General features: G+C 39.2%; 2 protein-coding genes across 2 annotated transcripts in view; both read right to left on the reverse strand.

Annotated features, from left to right (window-relative positions):
* The window catches only part of ankrd12 (ankyrin repeat domain 12), a 39,592-nt gene extending 32,593 nt beyond the window's left edge, over window positions 1-6,999 (reverse strand). Inside the window, 1 exon segment of the mRNA XM_071206377.1 lies at window positions 6,842-6,999. The gene's annotated coding sequence lies outside the window, so the exon portion shown is untranslated.
* Window positions 7,000-9,228: 2,229 nt separating this feature from the next.
* Window positions 9,229-17,871, reverse strand: ndufv2 (NADH:ubiquinone oxidoreductase core subunit V2). The gene is made up of 8 exons (XM_034104159.2): window positions 17,734-17,871; window positions 13,923-13,985; window positions 12,194-12,256; window positions 11,569-11,685; window positions 11,302-11,470; window positions 10,655-10,764; window positions 9,507-9,583; window positions 9,229-9,414 (listed from the first exon to the last, which is right to left on the reverse strand). Exons 1-8 carry the CDS (start codon window positions 17,773-17,775, stop codon window positions 9,321-9,323), a joined length of 735 nt encoding a protein of 244 aa, XP_033960050.1. The 5' UTR covers window positions 17,776-17,871; the 3' UTR covers window positions 9,229-9,320.
* Between the last annotated feature and the right edge of the window lie 578 nt (window positions 17,872-18,449).

Raw genomic sequence — 18,449 nt, forward strand, 5'->3', positions numbered from 1 at the left:
CCCAATGAAAATACAACTCTAAAGCAGAACACAAGGGAATACTGTATGTCATTACATAATTGTTCCTGCTTTACAGCACCCTGATCAATTCCCTATTCTCTAACTAATACCTCATTCACACCAACGCAACTCCGGTTCAAGCTCCGTGCTAGAGCTTTTCAGGTTCAGAACCGGTTCTTCGGTTTAGCTCCGGCTCTTTTCACACCGCCCAGAGTCCGACTGGTGCTGCGTCATTGAGTCATCGTTTGTGTCATGACGTAACCGTTTGCGTGCCTGCTTCATAAAGCCAACCCGCGCGGAAACCCCTCACAGCTGACACCGACAACAACAACGGCCGATTGTGCTCCAGCTTCCTCTGTACCTCTTCGGAAGACCAGATTCCCAGTAGGTAGCTGGTCTCTTCAGTGGACCACTGCTGCTTGTTACGTTTCTCTATCATTGTGTACAAACTGGATACAACGCCGCTGTTGATGTTCAGGAGTTGATCCCGCCCCTGCCCCCGCCTTGACGTATGCGGTGCTTTGCTCTGGCCGGACAATGTGTGTTAATACAATATATACAATATGCATTTCTTGTGTTCTGTATGTTTGAAATGCAGCTGCATTTATGTTGGTCTTCCCTTCTCTCTGCTTGTATGAACATTTGTCAAACCTGATGTGACTGCAGACCCTCCCTCATCTGATTTTCAACATTATGTTTTCATATTAATAGATACGACAATACATTTAATACAGTACTTAATGCTATTGTGTTAAGAATACAAATACAATCCCTGTGTTGATCATGCCTGTAATCATTGATATATGACAAACAATACAATTGACTCGGGAGATCCTTCCATCAAACCAATACTCCAAAAAGGTCTCCAAGCTGTGCCAACAAATGACGACTGTCAAACTGTGCAGAGACACTGTGGGTAAGCACTAGAAACAAAGCCAACGTCTGCGAGAAAGATGGCTGTGCAACATTGAAAGAAAAAGCTCTAGAGGAGCAGCAAAAACAAGATCAAAATGAGGTCCGTCAAGGAAACCCTTCGAGAAATTACGAGGAAGAGGAAATTAACATATCCATCATCAATTCTGACAATAAAAACCCTTCACTCCAACCAAACAGCACATACTCAGGAACGTGGCTTGTGAAATTGCAAGTCATCAGTCAAGGTCAACCAATATTTGGCTTTAGCCGGTGTTATTTCCCTTCATATGTGTAGTGTGCATAGAAATGTCATGGTGGCAAAAGCAGGTTTGTTACAATCTAAATTAATACTTTGAAAAGCAATGTCTTACAGTGGTTGCAGCATCACATTACACTGCTTGTTGTGATGATATCGTTGGGAACTGAAACTTGATTCCAAATTTGAAACCAATACAAAATGGCAAGAACTAATAATATTATTGTTCTGCTTATCGAATGCAACCACACTAACCGGTACTTTTTCTAGACTGGATGACTCTGTGCAAAGTGATACCCTTTGTTCTGTTTTGTCTCTGCACTAATACGTTGATGAGTTGTGAAGTTGAAAAAGGTAGGCAGTAGCATCCTCCAAAATGAACAAGGCTTACATTTCTTGGGGACCAGCATCCCTTTGGGTTTTAGTTGAGTTGTGTCTTGTATCAATTTGTTTGTCATTGTTTTTTCCCCTGATCACCCATTGGAGAAGGCTTGCCTTCATGGTAGTGTCGCACGGTGTACCGATACTTGAAAGGTACCGCGATACCCTACCTTTAAAACCGTTACGATTCCTCCTAGGGATGCACGATATTGGTTTTTTTGAAACCGATACCGATAACTTCCTGCTTCTCAAGACCGATACCGATACCCGATAATAAAAAAAATGTACGCCACTAATTATTTTAACACATTTTTTTTCCTTCCGTAGTTTCAGAGCGCATCGAGTTTAAAATACCATCTACATGACAGCCCCGCTCCTGCCGCCCGCTTGTGGCAGACCAACACTTCCACGCTCACCGGCAGGCACCGACTGGCCATCTGGAGGACCGGGAGGGTGTGTGTATCTGTGGTGCGAGGGAGCGAGAGAGACCTTACGTGCATTGTTGTTGTTAGCATCTGGTTGCTAGCTAGCTGCGCTAACGGATATAAGGAGCTGTTTAAATGAAAACAAAAGGAGCGACCATTTCGCCACAACTGCAACCGAGCACTTGACTTTATGCAGGAAGCAGACAGCGGGACATTGGAGGAGAAGTCAGCACACTCAGGACGGATACATGAACATGATTGCAGCTTCCAGGCAGCTCCGGTTCGAGCATATGCCTTCAGTTGCACATAGCTTCAACGTGCGCGCGCACACACACACATTGTATTGTATTATTGTCTTCGTACGCTTCGATGGCGATGTTTCCGGTGACTGATCAGTTTCGAAGTATTAGGGAGCGCTGGATTTGTGAAGAACTCCCCTCTTCCTAAACCACTAATACCACAGTACTGGCAAAACGGGAGGAGCCGAGTGAAAAAACAAGCGCCCCTCATCCCAATCCACCCCACACCGCAGTATTTTTTTTCTTTTTTTTTACCGAAAAAAATATATTGTATATTATCGGGGCTATTAATACTGGTATCGGGTTTACGGGATGACGTCATAATTCCTAATATCGGACCGATAATTATCGTGCATCCCTAATTCCTTCGTTTCATTAGTATCGGTACTTTAAGAATGACGGGGAAAGTACTCCGATGAGAAAGCGCCGGTTTAATAAGAGCCGTGTGTGTTCAGCGCTCTGCTTCCACTCCCTGCACTGCAGCCGTGCCTGCAGTCCCACCCCTCTCAAGCACGCACTAAGTCCCTCCCCTCTCTCGTGCTAGCTGCCAGAGCATGTGAGAAAGCGAGAAGCATGGCTGCAAGTGGGAGTGCAACTGCCGATGCGCCTCGGCTTGTTGACAAAAAAGACCCCAGAAGCGAAATTTGGAAGTATTTTAGCGATATCTCTGACAGTGAGGGCAAGCCTACGGACACAACGAGGCCTGTCTGTGAGACATGTTTTAGATCCCTGCAAACCAAGGGAGCCAACACATCAAACTACGCTAAGCACCTCGCGAACCGGCATCCAGACAGGTTAGCGAATGTGATAGATAACATAATTACATCATGCTCAGCCCATGCCCTCAAATCTAAGTCAAACCAGTGTAATTTATTTGAAGATGAAGATGAACTTTTATTAATCCCTCATGGGGAAATTATTTCTCTGCATTTGACCCATCCTAGTGTTAGGAGCAGTGTGCTGCCATTTTGAACGGCGCCCGGGGAGCAATGTGGGGAACGGTGCCTTGCTCAGGGACACCTCGGTAGCACTTGGTCTTTCGGGGACTTGAACTGGTGACCTTCCAGTTCCCAAGCCAAGTCCCTATCGACTTCGCCACCACGTTCATTTGTCACATTTTGTGACAAATGAACGTTTTCGTAGTTTACCGAGACAATTAATGGCAATGATAACTGTCTAATATGGCTATCTTTTTAGCTAACTTACCAATGTGGTTATGGTTCTGGTGTGAAATAATGCATAATAAATTACATTTAAGACCGTTTCCCTTTTTTTAAGAAAGGTATCGAAAAAGAATCGGAATTCTTGACTTGTATCGAAACCAAAATGTTGGTATCGTGACAACACTACTTCATGGGCTACTTTGTATGAGTGTGCTGGTCAACCCTGAATCCAAAAGCAAAGTTAGGGCAAAGCTGATCTGCCTCCACACATTGGCTTTAATATCTTTATTATGTTCATGTATGTCTGACGTAGACAAGGCTGAAACAAGCTTCATCGTATTCCACACAGTGACGTCAACAGCACTTTCTCAAATGTTCAGAGATTTTCAACTAGGGTTAGTGCTCAGGTGGCACACCTAAAGACAAAGCTGGTTGCAGCACTTCTTATCGAGATGGACGCACATGCTCCCTCCCCATTAGGAACAACTGAAAAGACGCTGGCGCAGAAATAACCCGCTATGCTGACAAATGCCATGACACAGTTGCCGCAGATTTGTAGGCTACACGTGCATGTCCTGTTCCACCACATACCAAAAGGGGCTTCATTGGATTGAGATCTGGTGATATCTTTAAATACTAAATGATGAATAACTAACTAACTAACAAAAAGGATAATATTCAGGGCTAAATGCAGGAAGAAAAGTGCAGGTTAAATGGTATGTATAGCAGAGTATGTATAATGCACACAGAGAAACGTTATGGTGCTTTATTGCTAAATATGTTACATATCCGTACCACATTCTCAAACTATAACCTTTGGGACAAGGTCATAGTGTGAGCTTTCTTATTCATTCTCAGCCAAATTATGTAATGCATAATTACATGCATTAATGTAATTAAAACTAAATCCAAACTAAACTAAATCCAATAAGGATTGGATTTAGTTGCCAATCCTTAGCTTGTTGGCAACTAAATCCTTAGTTGCCAACAAGGATCTTCATTCTCAATGGTAGTTGAATATTGATGTCTTTGCACTAACCTAACAAAGAGACTAAAAGAATACTTATTAAGAACGACCCCAAAAACATGTTAGGGGCATCCAGCAGACTATCAACCCTGACAACAGATACCATATTTGCATCTAAAACTTCACTAAACCAATAGAAGAGTAAGATTAAAACGTTTTTTTTTTATCTCTCTACCGCCAGGACTATGACTTGCAACATTTTAGTCTATCGTAGTACCTATATTAAAAAAGGTACTGAAAGTTCAAATGATAGCAGGACAATGAATAATAGATTACTCACCGAAATCTCACCCAAAAACATGTTACATATTCCTATATCATAAACAGACTTTGAAACTTAGCTCCCCTCAAACTTAATTGCTGATGAGTTTTAGAAACAATTAATAATTGAAATGTTGTTACGGAATAAATCTGACAGTGAGTGAGTCCCTAGATTAGTAAAAATCTAAATATGTCGAGTCATGGGAGACTAAAAAGACGCAGGTTGTCAACCCTATGTACATTACCACAGTCGATGTCATCAATTACTTCTTTAGCACTGTGACGATGAGTGAGATGACGAAGATATTTGTTTAATTTCAGCTGAAATTACAACTTGGTAAACTTCCTGTCTTCCTCGTTACAGTGTTAATTTGCAATATTATAAGGGTATGTAGTAGATAATATATGTTGTTCTCTTGTAACCATTGGGTTAATGAAATAGCTATTCAGCAAGCATAACATGTTTACCATTGTTTTTGCTGACATAAGCCATTTATTCTTGGGGGTACTTCTTTTGTAATCACAAGTAGAGCGAATAAATAGAACTGCTCTTGTGATAAAAAAAAAAACGATCAAAGTATTTTGTTTGTAAATGTTTGGAAAGAAAACATTTGATATAGTAAGCCCCGTCTTCCTATTCTTGGCAATTCCATCATGGTTGGGCATTTTAAGGTTCTCTCTGCCTTTGCCATATAACAAAAGACATGTCATATCATTTACATCTGTCAAATACTGTTGTAATTTGAAGTCTATGTGAATAATGTATTCATACTGTTCAAATCATCTTAAATTGTGGTCGAATGTATTACTCAAGGCAAAATATATAATCAGGCATACGTGATTTAAATATATATAATAATAAAATAATGGCAATTTAACCACGGTTTTCTACTTCTTTTGGTGTATGTGAGATTTTAAAAGGGTAATTGTAATGTTTATTAATTCTGTCCACACAAAATAGCTCTTCAACTTCAGGTATTTTACATTTAAGATCGACGTTTTGTTGCTTCAGATCGGTCGCCATGTAAAAACAGGCATCTTTTGTATCAGGCAACACACCCCCAAGATGTCAGAGTCATTGGGTGGGAGGCGCAAGCTCCTAGTTATTCAAGCTATGCTAGTTCCTTGTATGAATTAGCAAAACATATCTATACATTTACACCATATTCAGAATATATATTCAAGATACAACATATGCGCTGGCTGTAGATAAACGGTGGCGTTGGTTAGCTCATTGCAGACAACAACACCCACCTCACGGTAATGTCGCCTTCAATGCACAGCCGGCAATATGTTGTTGTTCCCTACCTCCCTAAAAATCTGCACATTCCTCAACTTTAAAAATACGATATATTGCAGTTGTCATACATTCTTTGTACGTAGTGTTTTTGGATATTTGGTGTAAATACTTTCCTTTATTCTTTTCCAATGTTAAAAAGACATTTCTTTATATACTCGTTTTACGTTTGCACTTTGCACTACCAAACACCGAAGCAAATTCCTCGTATGTGTAAACGTACCTTGCAATAACCTCGATTATAATGGTGATTGAGCGCTAAAATGTTCAACTGGGTTTGTAAACATAGCGACCTAGTGTATAATTACGTCCTGAATGCGTTGCACAATGTTGTGTACCGACTCTGTGGCCAGCATACATTATATTAATGTTTTAATAACAATATAAAACATGAGAGCACAGCACAGCCTGAGACAAAAGCCCACTGCAGCCCCTTCACTGCCCTCACAGCATTCCCCCTCCCCAGCGCTTAATCTAGCTAGCTAGCCAGCTCCTTTCCAGCCCGACACAGCAGCCTCGCTGGCTGGGGCTAACCCTCTTGCTTTGCCCCGACATTTTCCTTTCGGCTTTCTGCCCCCTCGCTTCAAAAAAGAAGGAGCAGTGAGCCTTTTAAACACATAAACGACTAAAATGCTCAATGTGTGTAACGCACGTGGCACACAAACTATACCAAGCCCACGCGAACACATAACATTCGATTTTCGCACGCACTTTACTTCACGTTAGCTTACTGTTAGCCTGCTAGCCAGATAGCTAACGTCAACGTTTTTGCCCCGCTTAAGATTCAATCAAACAACTAACCTTGTGTTGCGCTTACCTTCAAACTGGGTCGCACGTATCCCACGGACTCATTCACGTTCGGCTATATGTGAATATTGCGCAATATAAACAGTTATTCCCTAAATATTGGACGTTATAACCGTAGCCTACGGCTGTGTGACGTTCATCGCTGGTTTTTGAAAACATCCCAGCCGTTCGTCGCCCGTCCTCTCGGAGAAAAGCCCCAGCAAAACATACAAGCGGCGCTCTGATTGGTCGAGGAGATACATGTGACCGCGTGAGCCCCCACCGATATTATAAGGTCTGCGTCTGCTGGATAGACTGGGTATGTGTGGAAACAACGATTTAACTCTTTGTTTTATCGATAATGTGAGTAAATCTGCACCTTTAATGTTAAGAATATGCTCCGTGCGTTCATATTGTGCCAGTTAGAAGCGTTTAAAACAATCGGATATTAGCTTGAATGTGAGGGAGATCAGTAATGGACGCTTGACGTCATCTTTTCCGTTGCGGTTAGTAGGAACTTTCTCGAAGATCAAGGGTTTAGGATATTTGTATGGATCCTATATTGAGCATGGCTTAACAATTTGGTGACAATTTAACTAATGAACCGCGTAAATTCTGCCCCTTTTTCTTTTGACCCGCCAACTCATTGTGTCAGTCAGGCGTCAGCTTTGAATTGGTTGCGCAGTGACATTTGCATCATGGAGTATGTGTTCTGCGCATGCGTCATGGTGCATAATATTGTATGTTGCAGAGCAGGCTTGTTGAAAGTCGCAAAGGAAACGGGACTGGGGGAGGGGCGCGAGGGGCACCGGCTAGACACGAAACACGCCACCGGGGTGGGATGCGAATGACAGGAGCAGTTGTAGGAAGAAGGGGGTGTGAGTCGAGAAGGGTTTATCATATAATGGCTTGACCAGATTAATTTAGTAGATATCTGGAATTTAAGAAAGAGTCAAACTGCATTGTAGCATGGCTATAACTACATAGTAGTCCTTCGTAGCCTCACATACTCAAAACAATAACATATGGACACTTTTGAATATGTGAATGTAGATATAATCATTTAAGATCATTCATTGACTTTTGATGTTATTATTCATTATGAATTACCAATTTCTTTTGGGATATTTCTAAAATAAATGTGATGAATTATGTATTATTATTTGAAACATAGATGATAGTCAACAATGGCATGTGAATCCTGAATGATTTGCAGAAAGCATAATCATTCAGTTAGTCATATTTGGTAACAATACTTCACTAGGTTTTATCATATAATGGCTTGACCGGATTAACTTCGAAGATATTTGGAATCTATGTCAAACTGTATTGTAGCATGGCTATAACTACATATGGACAATTTTGAATATGTGAATGTAGATATAATCATTTAAGATCATTCATTGACTTATGTTATTATTAATTACCTATTTATTTTTGGAGATTTGAAACTTGGATTATAGTCAACAATGGTATTTGAATCTTGAATTAATTGAAGAAAGCCTATTGTTCAACTACTCATAAGTGATACAATTGCATACCATTACCATACATATATTACAATTAATGTACTCTGACATAAGAAAAACATTATTTTGTGACCACTATTGTACTAATTATTTCTCTATTGTGAGATGGACTTGTATGCTAACATTTGAAATGCACATGTCTCTTAAAATACAGTTATATATGGTGTATGGCTTGCCCAGATAAAATTAAGATGTATCTAGAATGTATTAGTTCAAATATGATTTTAACATGGCTCTAACTACAATGTGACTTGTCAAAGAAAGCTGTCACAGAAGAAGGGTTGGCAATGGAAACTGCGACATAAGCTTCGTAGCTTTCTCAGCATCATGTGGTACAGCTTGGTGACATTAACCAAATTAGAATAGGACTTTTCTTTAACACTATATGTCAAGAGTTTTCTATTTGTAGGCCATTTTTGTCAGCTGTTATTAGGGAGGGGTGTGGTGCAGTGGGTTGTGCGTTCGGATCGGGGTCACAGGTTCAAACCCCACTGCAGTCAGCATGTGGTTGTGTCCCTGAGACACTTCACCCCAAATTGCTCCTGTGGGGATTGCCCACCGTATTGAGTATGTAAGTCGCTTTGGATAAAAGCGTCTAACAAATGACATGTAAAGTAATGTTATAGCCGAGTGCATAAAAAGCAACTGCAATGTAATTTGTAGAACCAAAAAAAGACGATGGTAGAATTATAGTTTTGACAAAAAATATCTTTTAAGACATGTAGTTTCATGGCTTTGTATATATGTTTACAAAAAGCTTTTATGTCAAGTGTGCCTAATAGAGCAGTCGAAGTTGTCACAGGTCAGAAAATATATAATCTCCCATAACATCTATTCATGTATATCACCTTGTTTTATAATCCTGTAAGTGACACAATGACACCAAGAGCACAGGCATATGAAACATTTATTTACACAACATGTTTGAGTAAAGCATAATATCATCTTCTGGGACAAGTTGCTTTTGATAAAAGGCGATGTCTACAGGTCGGCTCTGACACCGAAACCTGGCCCTGTAGGAGGCTCCGTGAGAGAAGTCAGTCCACCGGCAGGCTCACAGGAGAAACGCCCGTTCCTGTCGGAAAAGAAACAGATAGTTGCAATGTTTTAGAAATCTTACTTATCAACCAGAAAATATTATAATAAATTGAGGAGGATTTTGTATACCTTGGCCCAGCTAATGGGACTCTGCCTGCTTTAAGTTCATCAATAATTTCATCCATGTCCTTAGGTGTGAGGTCCTCCTGGAAATGAGAAGAAGGCAGGATAAATGAGGAAGAAATCAGAATAGTGCTTTTATATTAATAGCGCTCTCAGCTGGATTATTAAGGTCAACACAGTTTTCACATCCTTCAACCAGTTTGAGCACCTTGTTATTCTTATTCAATGATATCCTAAAGAGAGGGGAGAAGATTGAAATACTACTTTTGCAGTATTGCAATAAGATTATGAAGATTATGGCTGATTTCCAGCATCATAGTATAGCAGTTTCAAGGCTGTCAGTCAAAATGATCGTAACCTTTTCAAATGTCAAAACTACAGTTTTAACCTGGGATAAATTCAGAATGTGTGCCCTGACTTTACTTCAAAAACAGTAAATCAGAATGTCCAAGCAGGCAAACAAAGCAAGGCTATGATTTTAACCCCCAACCTAATTACACAGGTTTTGTTTTCTAACTAATACTTGCTGTATAGTCTTCTGAAACAACACTAAGAGGGCTCAGGTACTGCCTACTGTATGTTAGTGTTCAAACAGGCATTTGCACTGACTTGTGAACCAACAAGCTGTTTAACAGGTATATCTGTGTCGCCTCAGTGCTGTGACACACACATAATAACATCTTGATTAATTGCATGCAACTTGAGGACAGAATTGATCTAATAGCCAAATACTGCGTGCATTCCTGACACCTCATTATTCACAAAGAATACTAAACTGCACCACGGTAGTCTCGGTGTTAACACAGTGTTGCTGTTCCTCCTAATGATCTCACATGAACAGGACAACATTGTTATTCCAGCCATGTTATTATTTGGAAATGTTACTTATCAACGAGAAAGACTTTTGATCTAAGATTATTTTCTGTCATGGTTTGGTTTCCCATTTTTTTTTTTTAACCTCATTTGTGTCGACCGCACCTGCATTTGCTTTCAGAGAAAATTAAATAAAAGAAACTCTCCTGAAACATGACAGAGAGATATAATCTCTGCAGACATTCTTTGACAGACTCATTTCATGCTTTAACCCAATTAAAGGTTTATTTAGTTATAGTTTTAAGAAAGGAAGCCATCTGCACGGAGTGGTCGGCACTCACATAATAGTCGTCATTGATCTGGACCATTGGAGCGTTCACGCAGGCTCCCAGGCATTCCACCTCCAGTAGCGTGAACATCTTGTCTGGAGTAGTCTCTCCGACCTTGATACCTGTGGAAAAACAAATAAAGACACGCTATATATGTTTAGCTAATCCCCTCTGACAAGTTGCAGATTAAGTTACAGGAACAACAAATATTTGTAACTTAAGCAGCGCTACCTGACATTTCACAGCTGTAACGCGATATAGGCGTTTTAACAAAAAGGAAAGCCACGCTATTAGGTGGATTGAAAGCACAAACAAATATGTCTGATTATGTGCCACACTGACAGAGGCAGGTTAACAGTCATCTGGGTAGCTTTCAGTGTTGTCTTCTTGTTTGCGTCTAAAACTCACTGTCGTTTGAATTGAAGAGAGAACTGTATGTGTACTTGTTATGTTTATCTGTAGCACAAACAATAAAAAATATATCATTTTTATCTGCCTTTTATTTTGTCCTGTAATTTATAGTTAATGCTAGTTGTTTAACTTCCTTTCTTGATGTTTAGCTTACTTTTTTCAGCAATCTTCATCTTATACAACTCAAATACAGACATAACAATAATAACGAGTTCAAGGTGGACATGAAAAATGCCCCTCTTACTCACCCAGTTTGGTTTTGATGGCCTCCAGGATGCTGTCTGAGTTGCAGAGCATGCAGGGCGTTGTTGTGCAGATCTGAATGAAGTATTTTCCCACGGGCTGACGCAGGAACATCGTGTAGAAGGTCGCTACCTCGTACACTCGCATCGGAGCGATTTCCAGCACTTGAGCCACCTGAATCAAAATAATTACATATTTCATAAGAAATGTTGTCCAACAGATTCAAACTGGGATTAAGCAGCTGTAAAACACATTGAGGAGAATCACGGTGCCTTGTTCATGGCGGCGACAGGGAGCCACCCGTGCTGCCGCTGGGCCACGTCCAACACGGGGAGGGTGGCCGCCTGCTTGTATCCGATAGGGTAGTTAGAAATGATCGCATCAATCCTCTACAGGGGAAGAGAGAAAAGGACATTTCACCATGAATGTCGTTTAGAATAATAATTGCTTGAATTTGCCTTTACTTCAACAATTGCATCAAAAGTAATCTTTTACCGTGTGCTAGTTTTAAAGCTTTACCTGCACAGATATTTACAAAAGATGCACCGATACATGGATTGACATCAGCTTTTAAAAGTTAAATGAAGATCATTTCAAAAACTAGAGATAGGAATGTATATATTAAAACATTGTGCTAATAGATTGTCTGTCTGACTGAAGCTAGTGTATGAGGCTGACTAAAAAGGAGTCTTTCATACATTAATTCGTAACAGAATAACACTATCATGATCATTTCAAAAACTAAACATAGGCATGTCTAAGAACGAAGCTAAACTTTTATATGTATTTGTATTAAAGACTAGCATAGACTCATAACAAAACTGCCTAATACCGGGGGGGATATCAGATGTAGGTAGGTACATAACCTAAATGGCTCAACACAGATGTCACCCCTACCTTTAAGTTCTCCTCAGTGAATTCAAAAGGAGTATCTGCGTTGTTGTCAGGAGTATCTCTGTGCTAAAAAAGAAAAAATACATTGTTAACATTATTTACACTAGAGGTACAATTATCCATGTCAACCATTTTATTTGTCATCCTGTTTAAATATGTCAAGTTGCTATTATGGGAGACATGCAACATGTTTCCAGTGAGTAACAGACATAAGCATTATGTCATAGTATTTAATAAAAGACGAACAACCGATCATGTGAGCCCCCATGGGAAAACAGGTGTTGCTCTCAGACTGTTGAAAAGACTCAACACAGATAATCACTACTTCGGCTTCTGCACACACTGCCCCCTTGTGAGTAGTCTTTGTGCAATAAAGAACAAATAAAACCTTCACATGTCATGGACTTGAAGTAAGAAATGGTCAGAAAACAATATTCCCAATTGAAGAGCAGTCAAAGACAAGTCAGCCAAAACAACTTTCCCATTAACATACGGAAACTTCTTTACTATCCGGGGACAATGAAACCATGGCATGTTTCCATTACATCAAAATATGACATGTGATGTTTTCTTGATAGCATGGCTCTAATAGGCTCTGAAGGCAGCTTCTGGGATACATGAAGAGTGTTTGGAAAACATACTGCTTAGTCATCCATTCATTACATTTATACATTCGTTTTATGGCTTACTCATCTTAAATTAAATACAAATAATTTGAACACCTGTAAATGACATTTCTAAAAAACTTGACTCGCTTGTGAAAGATGTGCAAACACACAGGAGTTAAACAGGCCAATTTCATAAGGAATAATGAGGTTGTATGAACAATAAAACTTGGTTTTGATTTCCTTCTATTGTTCAATAAATAATAAAGATGAACAAGATTAATAACGTATTTTCAATGTGTGTATAACTATATTCCACATGTTAACACAATAATAAATAATGGACTGGTGCTTGGACGTTATAGTGTTGGTGTATATGATCATGTGCACAGTCTCTATGACAGCTGCGATGCGGTTATGCAAGACCACAGAAAATTGCGATAAGGACAACTAACAGTGAAACAGGGAGACAATATTGCACATTTTTCTGAATGTATCAGGAAGTCCAGAAAATGGTATTGTCTATTTTAGTGGTCCATTAGTGGAAAAGTATGAACTAGAATTCCGGCAGTGGCTCAGTCAGTAGGGGCTTGGACTGGGAGCTGTAGGGTCGCCGGTTCAAGTCCTAGACCTAAATATGGAGTGTGGACTGCTACTTTGAGAGATCCCAGTTCACCTCCTGCCCTGCCGTGGTGCCCTTGAGCAAGGACACCCCCCCCATTGCTCCCCGGGTGCTGTACAATAGCTGCCCACTGCTCCTAGTACTAGACTCCTGGTACTAGGATGGGTTAAATGCAGAGAACACATTTCACTGTGTGTGCTGCATGTGTGACCTCCCATTCGATTCGATTCTAGAAAGTAGAAAAGTGGTCCCTGATTTAAGAATGGGGAAAGAACCTGTCAGCCAGAATTAAAAAACGATTAATATTGTGGCCCAATTAACTAAACTCCAGGACGTATTTAGCAGGTTCTGGCTGAAGCACAAAGACAAGCTAACAATAACCCCAAAAGCTCTCGGTTACCTGTGATGCACCATGGCCAGTGCAGCAATGCAAGCTTATTAAAAGGTGTTAAACCGACATTAAACAATTAATCCGGACTACACAAGACTGGTTGACGTAACTCACCACAAAGACGCCTCCAGCTCCTGCACGCGCAGCGGACTGATGCAGACTCCTGACCTGCCTGGCCTGCACGCAGAGAAAGAAGATACATCAAATACCTGGTGGTGTGTCAATTCATATGTTCACTTCCCAGGGTCAAGGACATGTCTCACTTTAGACCACCTGGAAGAACTAGTAGATGGAAAATGTAATGTTCATTCATTAAAGATAATGTGCAAATAACAACTTTAACACAATGATCAGGCACACTAAAGATAATATCTGAATGTGCTTTTTATTATTATTCTTTTATTGAAACATCATATCCTAAGAAACCATCACATATACAGGGTTCGTACGGGTGCTTGAAATCCTTGAAAATGCTTGAAATTTGACGTGTTGTTTTCAAGGTTGGGAAAGTGCTTGAATTTTGGGAATGGTGCTTGAAATTGAGATAAAGTGCTTGAAAATGTAAATGCTTTACTTTTACAAAAAATTGCTGTCTGACTGAATAGTTCGCTTTTTAGATTAAAAGAAAAGAATTGCTTCGCTTCTACATAAAACATCTCCGCTGCGCCTTCCCGCGCTATGCGCGCGACCTGCAAGTGTTTGTGTTACGTGTGACCTGGGCATTCTGATGAGAGATAGATGACTGTGTGCCAGGAGGTTGCCGTTTCAACGAGCGTTGGCTAGCAGAAGACAAGCCATGGCTAAGACGAGGGTCAAGCCCACGAGTAGCCTCCTGCAAAGTTTGCAACAAATAACGATGCGAGAGTCTGCGCTGACGAGCAACATGAAAGGTACGCCGTAGAGCATTTTAGATTAGGCTAACGTTGCATGTTACATTTGTTTAAGCTAACGTTAGCGAGCTGAATAGCGAACTCGATTGAGGGATAATAATAATTGCAGGGGACAATCATTTCAGAGGAGCGTACCTATGGTATGTGCGTTACAGTCGCCATCGTGTGGTGTTCAGAGGATGAAGCACTCACGGCATTTCGTGTTATAGTCATGAAATATAATCTATTGATTCGACACAGAGCGATTTTGAAAGCAATGTATTTCTACTGTATGTTTCGTGCCTAAACCAAATGTGACTTGCTCTATCGAAATCAGACACATTGACCCGAAGACACATTTTCGTTTGTATTACTGGTCTGGGGGAAGCCAAGACTTTGTTTATTTGAAAACAGATGAAAATAAACTGTCTTTTATATAAAATTGAAGTATTATACAAGTAAAACTACATTTTGCTTTAATCCCATGTAATTGTAGAATGAACCCAGTCTTCCTTTGGAGATGTATAAGTCAGGCGTCTTGAGTAGTCAGAATGACCTAGAAATCATTGTACACATTTGTAAATATTATTTTCCACTTGTTACCATTGTGAGTCTATTTTTATGCAGCTCTGCGTGATTTTGTGGCTACAATTCAGGCTAATACGCTACCAGAGGTGGAATAAGTACTCAGATGTTGTACTTGAGTAAAAGTACAAGTACTCAGATATTGTTTGAGTAAAAGTAGAAGTACTCAGATCTTGTACTTGAGTAAAAGTAGAAGTACTCAGATCTTGTAGTGAAATTATAAGTACTCAGATCTTGTACTTAGTAAAAGTAGAAGTACTCAGATATTGTACTTGAGTAAAAGTAGAAGTACTCAGGTCTTGTACTTGTGTAAAAGTAGAAGTACTCAGATCTTGTTCTTGAGTAAAAGTAGAAGTACTCAGATCTTGTACTTGAGTAAAAGTAGAAGTACTCAGATCTTGTACTTGAGTAAAAGTAGAAGTACTCAGATCTTGTACTTAGTAAAAGTAGAAGTACTCATATCTTGTACTTGAGTAAAAGTAGAAGTACTCAGATCTTGTACTTAGTAAAAGTAGAAGTACCAGAGTGTAGGAATACTCTGTTACAGTAAAAGTCCTGATTCAAAATGTTCCTCAAGTGAAAATAGAAAAGTATTCTCATCAAAATATAGTGAAAGTAGCGACAGTAAAAGTAGTGATTGTGCAGATTGGTCCATTTCAGAATAATATATATTGATATGTTTTATAATGATTGATCATGAAAGTGTTCTCAGAGCTGGTGAAGGTGCAGCTAGTCTGAATGACGTTGTAGACTGCAGGGGAGCTTGTGGATTTACTCCAGGTGGAACTAAAGTCTGATTCAACACTTGATTATATTTCACATCATTCATCCACATCTGTGAAGTAACTAAAGGTGTTAAATACATGTAGTGCAGTAGAAGTACACCATGTACCTCTGAACTGTAGTGGAGTAGAAGTACACCATGTACCTCTGAACTGTTGTGCAGTAGAAGTACACCATGTACCTCTGAACTGTAGAGGAGTATAAGTACACCATGTACCTCTGAACTGTAGAGAAGTAGAAGTACACCATGTACCTCTGAACTGTAGTGGAGTAGAAGTACACCATGTACCTCTGAACTGTAGAGAAGTAGAAGTACACCATGTACCTCTGAACTGCAGTGGAGTAGAAGTACACCATGTACCTCTGACTTGCGTTCACTACCAACCTAAAAGTACCTCAACAATTAATCAATAATGTATTGAAAAATGTATTTGGCTGATTGTTGTATATCGGCTCAGCCAGGTTATATGGGAGGCCCAGTCTACGTACAGATCACTAATTTTGAAATATTAAACTTAGTTTTCTTTTCTTTAATTTTTCATCCTCGTGTAGAATGCTATCACGAAACACACATTTGGTTGTTTATAGCATAAAGAACATCTGATTTAATGTGAGGTAGGGAAATAATCATTTGAGTATGTGTATATAAATATGTAATTTACAACAGCTGTAAGATGCTTGAAAAGCTGGAAAATGCACCTTGAAAATGCTTGAAAAGTGCTTGAATTTGACTTTGGAAAAGGTGTAAGAACCCTGCATATAGCATAAGCACTGGTTTCTAAAAAGGTAAATGTCTAAATAAATTATACTCACATGTAACAACAAATGTGTCCTTTTTATAATGAACTTTAATACATTTAAGCAGGAGAAATACAGGTCATAAAAGAGTAATACTTAGGTACATTAATGATGTTTTCATTTACATCTTCATAGGTCACTCATTAATATATATTAGATCATCATAAAGGAATACGGGGCTCACTAAGTTTCATAATGTTTAGACAAGATTATTTCAGTTTTGTACGAGACAAATACATCTAAAAATAATAAGTCATAACTTTATGAGTATTAACAAATCAAAACATGTTATGCTAAATATAAAGGCCAGTTTAACATACTGACACTAGTCTTAATACTTCACTTTTGTATTTGTTTATGTTGTTATTGTTATCAAAATAACATAACCAAAATGTTTAAATCTTAACTGATTTAACATACACATCTTTGTTTTGCAATTGTTCTAATCATTGTTTATGTATGTTAAATTAATTAAACAACTCCCAAAAAAACCGTTATATGAGTAACTGTGATGGGGATTTTACCATGTTGTACAGCTACAGAATCACGCACGCGCACGCACGCACACACACACACACAGCTAAATGACCGTTACGTGTCACAGTGTTGTCTAACACTTAAATAATATATATTATTTACAATGCCCATGAGGATATTCGCAGTCAATGTGCTTCACACATGTCTAGAGTAGGTTTTTTTTTGCATTACTGATGTTGTCCTAAGATCACTTTGTAAATGTCTGACAGCAGAAAGCTAAGTGAGCTAGCATGCTAGTTAGCTTAGCGGCTTCCACTGCTTGCCCTTGTGAGAAGTCATGGCTTTTTATCTCCAAATTATTAATTAGGCATTTACACGTTTACCCAGAACCATATAGAAAGTCACACACATACCGTCTGCGATACTGCAGAGCGAAATGCAGCAGCCAAAAACATCTTGGAGCTTGAAGTCTGGTCCCGGTGTTTTACCAAATGGACGGGACAGCAGCAGCCGAAATCAACACAACCGTTTTTACGCTCGATTGAGAGGGTCTTACGTAAAACGCTACGTCATACGTCAGACCGCTCGAAACTGAATCGATCCCAGATTGAAATTTGAGATCAAAAAACAAATGATGACAACCGAGCCATTTTCACATTTGTTATATAACCCGAGTGGTGGCTCACGTTGCATGTTTACCAGCGTTTCCAAGGGCAGATTGTTTGAAGCATAAACATATCAAATATTTGTCATTACTAGTTTTGATATAATGAAATGTCATATATTATAAAAATGAAAATATTAACATTTGAAATGATAACTTTGAGATAACATGCAACACATTGTAGTTGTTGCCATGTTTCTTTCTTCTTTTTGTCTAGTGAAATTCAACTGTCCAATTTCTGTCATGTTCTTGCATTTATGAAATACAATTTATCATAACCAAAATATGAAACACATAAAAAAGGAAGTTTATTACACTTAATGTAGATATAAAATATGTATATATAACAAAAGTTAAGCAAGGGTTATAGTTTGACATGGCCTATAAATATGGACGCATACAATACTTTAGATATTTCAAGAGCATTTAGTGGCATTGCCTTGAGGATGAGGGATTTTGTTTACT

The sequence above is a fragment of the Pseudochaenichthys georgianus genome, chromosome 17 (genome assembly GCF_902827115.2).
Source record: "Pseudochaenichthys georgianus chromosome 17, fPseGeo1.2, whole genome shotgun sequence".
NCBI lineage: Eukaryota > Metazoa > Chordata > Actinopteri > Perciformes > Channichthyidae > Pseudochaenichthys > Pseudochaenichthys georgianus.